We start from the raw sequence: 8829 nt of genomic DNA on the forward strand, positions 1-8829 counted from the left end.
GAGCTTTCCAATGTCCTCCATGAGCAAGTTCAAACAATGACTTGCACATGGCGTACACACAATCGTAGGGAACTTGGCCTCAAGAAGACAGCCCATGCGCTAACAATTCGATACATTGTCGGTAACAATTTGCACCACATTTGAGGGACCCACCTACAACCACAATTTACAAATTACAAGTAAGTATACTTATTACTAACAATACTTGGAAATTGGAGGTCAAAGAGAGAAAGTCTAGAGAGAGTTGAAACTTGAGCCTTTCAAGTTTCAACTTTCAAGATTCAAGAATGAAGAGAGATAGGGCCCAAGGGTTGGGGGCCTTGCGGCCGGAGGGGAAAGAGAGAATCGAGATAGATCATAGATACTAGAGAGAAATTAATTATTAGAATAGGGAGATAGATAGTTATGCATAAATAAAATTTTAATTATGAATCATGATATTATCATAATGAAAGAAAGTAAAACAAATTTAAAAGGCAAAGTGCAATGTATACCTCAATGATAGCTTGTCGAATAGATGAATGCGCCCGTCGTTTTTCTCCCCCTCTTGTTGGTATCTATGGCTCGTAAAAAGTAAGTGTCGAGTGGACATGAGAACGAGTATGTTGATGATGCCTGGTTTCTTACGATCACTCCATCCGTCGGTGAGAATGGAGCAATCATATTTTATCCATGTGGCCCAAATAGGATCAAGGGTTCTATCAATCCTCTCCTCTTCATCAATCTTTTTCGTCCTCATGTCATTGTATGTAACAGTGGTCCATTCTTCACATGGACCCACATTGGCAATGGCTTTTGCCATCTTCTTCCATTGCTTTTGCTTTAGGACATTGAATGCAAGATTGCACTCAATCACCGTACGTGCAATTTCAATGTTCGCAAGTCGTTGCCTTTCTCTAAGAAAGGCAGCCGATCCACGCACATGACTGGGAGCTTAAGAGAGAGAGAGAGAGGATTGTCTCTCCGGCACTGCATGAGCCTCCTCTCTTTATCTTTACCGGAGCCGGATGCGGATGTGGAGGCCCCCACCACCGATGGTAGAGGCCTCTCCCTCATCGGCTGAAGATTCGTCCACATTTGATACTTCCTCCTTAGTAGGCATAGGAGTTGGTGCCGATAAGCCACTTCCTCCTTCTCTTGTGGATCCCCCTCTCATCTTGGGGAGAATATCCTCTGCGGTGTTTTGAGGGATCTCCTTGCATGGAGCAACTTCCCTCCCCGTCTTGGAAAGATGTTGGAGAAGCCGAGTTGCAGCACTTGTATAGTGCTTCTTGCAATACTTGCTTGTCCAATGGTGGGAGTCGGACTTCTTCGTGTCCCTCTCCACATGGATCGCGTGCAAATTGAATGCCTCGTAGTCATGGTGCCGATGACGGAGAGAGAGAGAGAGAGAGAGAGAGAGATATGCTTGAGTCTCGACTCTTGAAACTTGAGTCTTGAAAGTTGAAAGGGAGGGAGACTCAAGAGGCTCGAGGGTTGGGGTAAAGTTGAAAGAGCAAGAGTAAGAGAGAGGGGATGGGAGATGAGAATGGCAAATGCTTTGATAGGGTACGGGATAGAGGGGATGGGAGATGAGATTTGAGAATGGAAAATGCTTCAATAGGGTGCGGGAAAGAGGGGATGGGAGGTGAGATTCGAGAAGGACAAATCAAAAGTCCATTCAAGAATCAAGATCCAAGAGAGAAAGATGAGAATAGTAAGTGCTTGCTGAATTTGTGTGGAAGCATGGAGGAGAGGAGCACCTTTTGTAGATGAGAGAAGGGTGAAAGCTCAAACAGTCAAAGAGAGGTCTGCCAGATGGAAGGAATCCAAAGAGGCTTGGGGGGGGGGGGGGGAGTGCATGGTTAGAAAAGGGGATGGGATGAGGTATCCAAGGCTATGCACCCCCCAAAAAAGTGTCAGGCAGGCAGGCGGAATGTGCAGGAGTAGAGGCGGGGGTACAGGAAACGCGGACGCATAGAACTGGTGACCCAAATAGGCCCAGAAAAACGTACAAATTCATACAAATACGTACCATACGGATAGTACCGTACGTCGTATGGAGGCAACTATGCTGAAATGGTAGACATACCTAGCACTGGAGAGAATAAGTATAAAGGCAATGGAGTGTACTCTATGCCAATTTCCACTTGCGGATGGCCAGTGGTAAGTAGAGATTTTGCTCTTCCTATATGGTTAGTAAATAAGTGCACCGAATCTAAAGGGTGAAATTTAGACTTATCTTTTATCTGCTATTGGGCTCCATGGATCAAAATGAGATCATACTCAACTACAGTGATCTCGTAAGGTTGTGGAACTCCATGGTAGTCCAATGTCTGTCCGGCTATATTGGGAGTTTGTGAAGCAAGCTATGAGGCCCACTCCGACTCGTTGCTTGATGGATTTAGCTCGGATGTGAGAAGTGGTGTGGAAGTAGTGTTTGAAGTCATATGCCGTTTTTTTGTTTCTCGCTTCTTGTGTAGAGCTTTCAGATCAAGGTCCAGGTTTCTCTCAGAGAACTCGGCTTTGATACCATATAAAAAAATATCCTAACACAGAAATACAAATAACAACGTACGACAAAGCATAGATTGATAGAAGACCACAATTAGGGTTAGGGTAACTGAGAGACAATGAACACTGAGAATGAACGAAGTGATATAACTACTGAATATAGAATGCTCATGTAGCAAATACACTATGCAGTGAATGAATATTGTACCGCTAACTCTTGTATCTCAAGGATTAGTTCAAGGGTAATGAGTTGGAGAGTGTGTTGTACTCCGAACGGATTCGGATGTTGTACTCCGAATGGATTTCGAATCGCAACAAGGCAGCCTTCAGATGTGGAACACCAGCAAATGCAGCCAACGAAGGCTGGATCTGATGCAAACGGTAGTGCAAGAGAGAGAAAGACTATAAACGCAAGTGAGGAGAGATAGACTAAAAACGTAGGTGAGGAGAGAGAAAACTGTGAATGCAGCTAGGAGAGAAAAAACAGCAAACGCAGGCTAGGAGAGAGAAAACAGCAACGATAGGCTAAGGAGACGATGGCGATAGCTAGAGGAGAGAAAATCTGCAGGGCGGCAGCTGGGCTTGGAAACGTAGCAGTATGCTGATGTGGCAAGCTGTACGACAACTGGATGACGGACAGCAATGGTCACCTAACTGGAAATAGTAGCAAACTGATGACGGAGTGCTGGAGACAGGCGCCAACTTAGTGAAGACAGCAATGGACAGCTTGGACTGCAATGTCCTCCGCGAACGGGGTGTGGGCAGCAAGAGGAAAACACCTGAAACCTGCAATAACGAGATTAGGGATGAATGGAGGGCAGCATACCTATTTATAGAAAGTTTGGGCACTCCTAAGTGGGTTTGTGCTTATGGGATACAAACACTCTCTAGGAACACATTTCTTTTTAAATAAACAAGGTTCTTCCTTAATTAAGCATGTTTTGGGGCTGTTTAAGTGAAGCTAATGCATTTTTAGCTCAACAGTTGGGGGTTATTGGACTGAGAGGTGGGGGTGTGGTCTTTTGTTTTGATTGTGTACCTTTCACCTTTGATCAACACTCGTTGTTAAAATTGCCAGTCTTTTGACAATATTGGCAATACCAGTTTTTCTTTGGTACATTTTGCCACTTGGGTTTTAAGGATTATTGGGAGTTTCCTTGTGTCTCACTTATTTGGTTTTGAGTTTGATTTTAGTTCTTTATTACGTATTATGTCCTATCTCTTGTGTTTATCATGAAAGATAGTTGAAAATGCTTGAGTCATGTTTGCCAATGTCCGGAATCATAAAAAACTAAGTCACTTTCAATTGTTTACTTAAAAAAGATTAAAACTGCAAAATTTGAGATGCGAGATTTAATGCAAAATGGGGATTTTGTTGGGTTTTGAGGGTTCAATGTCGTTCACATGGAATAATAATTGATATGCTGATGGACAGTCCATACTAGTCACATAAATAAAAAAATCAGGAAAAATCAGTCATTTATGTTCAAATAAATTGAAAAAACCATTAAAAATAGTGTTTTTGAAGGAGAGCTTTAAGTTTTTTTAGAAGCATAGACTTTGTTGGCATTTCTAGAATTTACTATTATGTGTTAAAAAGGTAAAAGTTTTTCACTTTCTGATTTTCACTTATAACTTTCTGCAGGTTCTAGTAGATGATGTCAATGCTGGGTATGAGCGACTTGCTGAGCTCCAGGTGGACTTTACTTGAATGTTTCATCTTAAACTTAGTTACCTTCTTTATAAACTTTTCATGGTCAATTCACAGTTCTGGTCCATTCAGACTACAGAATAATGGATTTGCTTGAATTTCAATGCTCTAGGGCTACCTAGATAAAGCCGTAGGTATTTTCTTTTCTGATATTGTGGTCTTGCGGTGAAGCAGGTCAAGATGGTCAATGGAGTGGAGATTCTAAACCTTCGCCATTTAAGAGATCTTGTGGACAATTGTCAGGAGGAGAGTATTCGGTTTGATTTGGAAGATGGTAGGGTTGCAGTCCTGAACTATGAAGCGGCTAGGGAAGCCTCTTTTCGAATTCTCGATCGTCATCGTATCCCTGAAGCTATGTCTAAGGATCTTACAGAAGAAGATGCTGCAAATGGCATAGAGGTCTGGGAGAAAGTAGATGATTCTTGTGAATTAGCGGTTGCAGGGGCAGTTTGTTAGCATGGAGCGCATGAAACACATTTAGTGTGAATGCTCATAACTAAACGAATTTGGGAGCAGCCTTTGAACCTTGAAGTGCTTGTATAAAGGGTGGCAGTATGATCATTCCTCCTGATTTGACCGCAGATATTTAAGAGGATGTTGCCATAGGGCTTCACAAGTGGCTCAGGTGTCATATGCCAAAGCCAAGTAGGCATATGATGTTTTACATTGCCAGCTTGTTGAATTTTTAAACACAATCTGGCACAGAGTTTTGCCTTGCCAGAACCTGCAAGCGTACACATTCGGGTCCAACTCAAGCATTGGATCATCAATTGGGAGCTACATATTTACTCCCATGTCTCTCTCACAATTCGGAGAGGAGGGCAAAATTAGAAGCTACCAATCATACCATTTATCAGACAGCTCCTTCTAATGTTTGGGCTTTGGTATCATATTCAAAATTTTTGTAGAAGCGGGTTTGTCGTAGCTTTTCTACCTTCTGACATTCTGACTGTTTACCTTTCACCATTTTAACTAATGGCTTTATTGTATCAAGATCTTGGTCACATGGTGTGTTTCACCTCAGCATTTGGGTGTAAACTTTACATGCCAGTCTTGGCTAGATATAAACAGGTTTACAACATGAACTATTTACCATCTTTACTCTATATGCTTATGTTTCTGGCCACTGATTGAAATAATTCAAGCAGTGTTTTGCAATTCAGAAACACTATTTATAGCAGCATGCACAGAGGATGAGCTCATCCCTGCTTGCACTGACCTTTATTGTATGTACATGGTCTTGGAAGGTGGTATCAAGAGCATCTGCCAAAACCATTGGTCATATCAACATGTGTATTTTACATGGTAATATTTGAAGCAACTTACACTCCTGCATACTTTGTCATCCAAGCATAGGATTGTTATAAATCAGGATTGTTAACTAAACTGCAGAAAGTCCTAGCTGGTCATTGCTTGGAATGACTGCAGCCATATTTTTTGAGTTGTCTCACTTGCAGAGCTGATAATTCAGTCTGTGAGCTCACTAGATATTCAAGGATTTCAATGGACAAAGCTGCAAACTGCAACGCTCAAAATTTGATCTGTTATCCAAAGGGGGAGGAAGATTATGAGGTACAGAAGTATACTAAAGAGCTATGCTGATTGTGATGATCCATAGAACAAGGACTATGTCTCAGGATTCACACACAGTTCTTTGGTTTGAGTGACAATAAAAGAAGAGTTAAGCTGCTGCTAAACAGATTGATTTCACACGAAGGTAACATCCAAATCTGTTACATGCTTAAGCATTTAGTCTATTAAATCATGTAGTGTGCCTGTAACCTGGGGGAAAATATCTCCAAAATAGATCAAAGTTAGTTTGAAGAATATGGATTAAGAATAGTGTGTCAGAACTTGGGTAAAGTATCTCTAGAATAGATGAAAATTGGTTTGAAGAAGACGCATTACTCTTACTCCAATGGAAGTGAGTGCAGACCGAGGGCTCTTGCTTTAAATGTATTACATAAAGAGTACAAGTGATGTTGCAGTTGGATTGCTTGCTGCTCTTCATTTGCCTTGGACGTTTTCTTTTGTTTTGGTTATAGGAGACAATGTTTTTGTGAGCCATTTGCAACAAAAGTCTTCAATCTCTACTGATGTTTTGTGTGTTTGGCTGCTTCCTGGTTTTAAAATTTGGTTTCAATTGTCCTCAGAAAAATTTTGATTCAGAGGTGTTGACACCAACTAGAATGTGCTTGGTCAGTTTCTTTTATTGAAGGCAGACTGTGGTACATGAATAGGCAGTTGAATACAAACTTCAGGCCTCTGTGTTAGACAGTGGGGAGGTACTGTAACATATAGAGGTTCTCTAGGACTTGGTACTGTTTTGAGATTAATCTCAAGGCAAACTTGAGAAAGTATTGCATATTCATGCTATTGAATTAGGGAAGTAGCAAAATGGACACTCTCTTTTCTCCCTATCAAAAGGACTAGATTTTGACATTGTGGACTTTGCAAGTTGTTTCAAATAGTAGGTTGTTTTTCTTAAGGTGTGTGATGTAAGTTCTTTTTCAAAATGGTAATAATTTCATGCTTGAAGAAAAAAGAAATCAAGGTAGAAATAGAGACATCTATGGTTTGCCAAACCAAAGAAATATAGGTCCGGGAGAAAAGTGAAAGTGAAGGAGATCAAAGTTCAAGAGTTAAATTCCCTCGTTGTAGGGTGCTTCCTATTTGCGCTCATCCTAATCTCTTCCTTTGTAACTTCCCTCCTCTCACCTTCCTTTCTTCATAATCCACATTTGTTCTACAACTTGGATGATATTCCTCTACAAAACCCGATCACAAGAATAATTGTGGACTTTTACTAACAAAGGGTATCATCTTTGTTTGTAAATTCATGTGTGCCTTGCAATGGGATATCATGAGTTGCCGACTATGGGAGGTTCATAACATGGTAGGTCGGATAAGCCCACCTAATCACCTTTCTTGGCTATAAGAATGAAGACATCTCCATAGCCATCAACTATCTTTCACCTAGTCAGAGTTCTTTCAGTTGGCCTTAAGCTCTTTACATATCATCTCTTTAGATTGCCATTTAAGCTTCTCAATGGAGGTACACAGGTAAACATAGTTATCTTTGCATTAGCCAAAGCTTAGGAGGCTCTTAATGAGTGAAGAGTATGTGAGAGGCAATGGCTTTAGCAATGAAGAGAAGCTTAGATGGTACAATTTACATTTTGTGGAAGCTTAAAGTTATACTATCTTTGATGCTTATGAGTTTTTGGAGATTGTACTAGGAATTGTCCGAGAACCATTACCTACCCTTGATCCATCAAATTCAAGTGTTATAATTTCTCTAAATACTAATCTTTTACTTGCTTGGAAATGAATGAACATAAGATGCATTGTGTGTCTTAGTTACAAGCTGTTCTAATAGCGTTTTAATATTGATTCAGCATACAACCAAGGCATCAAAGGCTTGGAATGTGTTAGAGAGTCGATTCAAGATACGAAATCAAACAAAGATCTAAAACTTGGAGAATTAACTCTAGTAACATACAAGTTAATTGTAAGAGAGACAAGAAAATCATTCATCACTCGGACCAATCATCTATATGACCAAATGGTTAGCATTGGGATGCAAAAGACTAGTGAGGATTGAGTGAGGAGGTCTCTTCGGATTTGTCCATCAAAGTTTGAGAGGCTAGTGATTGCCTTTAATATTGAAGTGAGGCCTTAAGCTTTTGCATTTAAGGATTTTTGTGCATTACTAATGGAGGAATTGCATCTTAAAGCCCTAGAAGGAAATGATATTGGAGATGTTGCATTCTTCACCAATATAAAAGGCACATGTGGTTTCTCCACCAAAAGTGACGGTGACAAAAATAACAAGAGTGGTAAGGAAAAGTTCCAAGCGTACTTCTATTATAAGAAGGGTAGGTATATAATGATTGTAGAACAAGTTAAAATTAGAAGTTCCAAATGATATTCTTGAATATGTGCAAGACATATAAATTGTATGACTAAGGGGCAAAGATCATAGTGAATTGTGATGTGGTGTTCAAGGAGTAGAATATATAATGGAGGAGGAAAATGCAAGTTTTTTCACTTTATTATCAAGTGAAAAAATAGTCCACTACCAAGAGCTATCCCTGCCATCGAGGAGGAAGTATCATCTTCCAATGATGAGGAGAAAATTCACTAAGCTATCATTATACCACTCGAAAAGCCAAGGCGAAGATGAGTGAAGCAGATCTATGATCGAAATAATCCTATGTCTATAGTTGTTGAGAAAAAGGCAAATTGATCCGTCTCAGAGAATAGAGGAGCGAAGAAATGTCTTTGCTTACATATTAATATGGCCTTCGTGGCTAAGATTATGAGAGAAGTAAAGGAGCCAGGTAACTTATAGATTTAACACGGAGAGTAGCTATGCAAGTTGAGTATACCAACATCATAAAGAATGATACTTGGGAGTTGGTGAATTAGCCAGAAAAGAGGAAGATTATTAGTACCAAGTATGTTTGGAAGATAAATTACAAGGTTGATGATAGCTTGAAAAGCACATCAACACCATGCCAAATAGCATTTTCACTATTGGTGTTTTGAGTAGGTTCTTAATAAATCCCATCAAAGTCATTGGCAAGTCGAGATGTTAGTGCTTAGATACTTGAAGGGAAATC

At 40.2% G+C, this 8829-nt stretch overlaps 1 protein-coding gene across 1 annotated transcript in view; it reads left to right on the forward strand.

Annotated features, from left to right (window-relative positions):
* Nucleotides 1-5533, forward strand: part of LOC148021498 (protease Do-like 10, mitochondrial) — a 56756-nt gene extending 51223 nt beyond the window's left edge. Inside the window, exons 7-8 of the mRNA XM_087696907.1 lie at nt 4139-4189; nt 4379-5533. Of these exons, the coding sequence (XP_087553033.1) occupies nt 4139-4189; nt 4379-4660 (333 nt within the window). The 3' untranslated portion in view covers nt 4661-5533. The remainder of the gene's footprint in view (nt 1-4138; nt 4190-4378) is intronic.
* Nucleotides 5534-8829: the final 3296 nt, after the last annotated feature.

This window comes from Lygodium microphyllum, chromosome 17 (genome assembly GCF_053477565.2).
Source record: "Lygodium microphyllum isolate KBCC chromosome 17, Lygodium_microphyllum_v1.1.10, whole genome shotgun sequence".
Taxonomy (NCBI): Eukaryota; Viridiplantae; Streptophyta; class Polypodiopsida; order Schizaeales; family Lygodiaceae; genus Lygodium; species Lygodium microphyllum.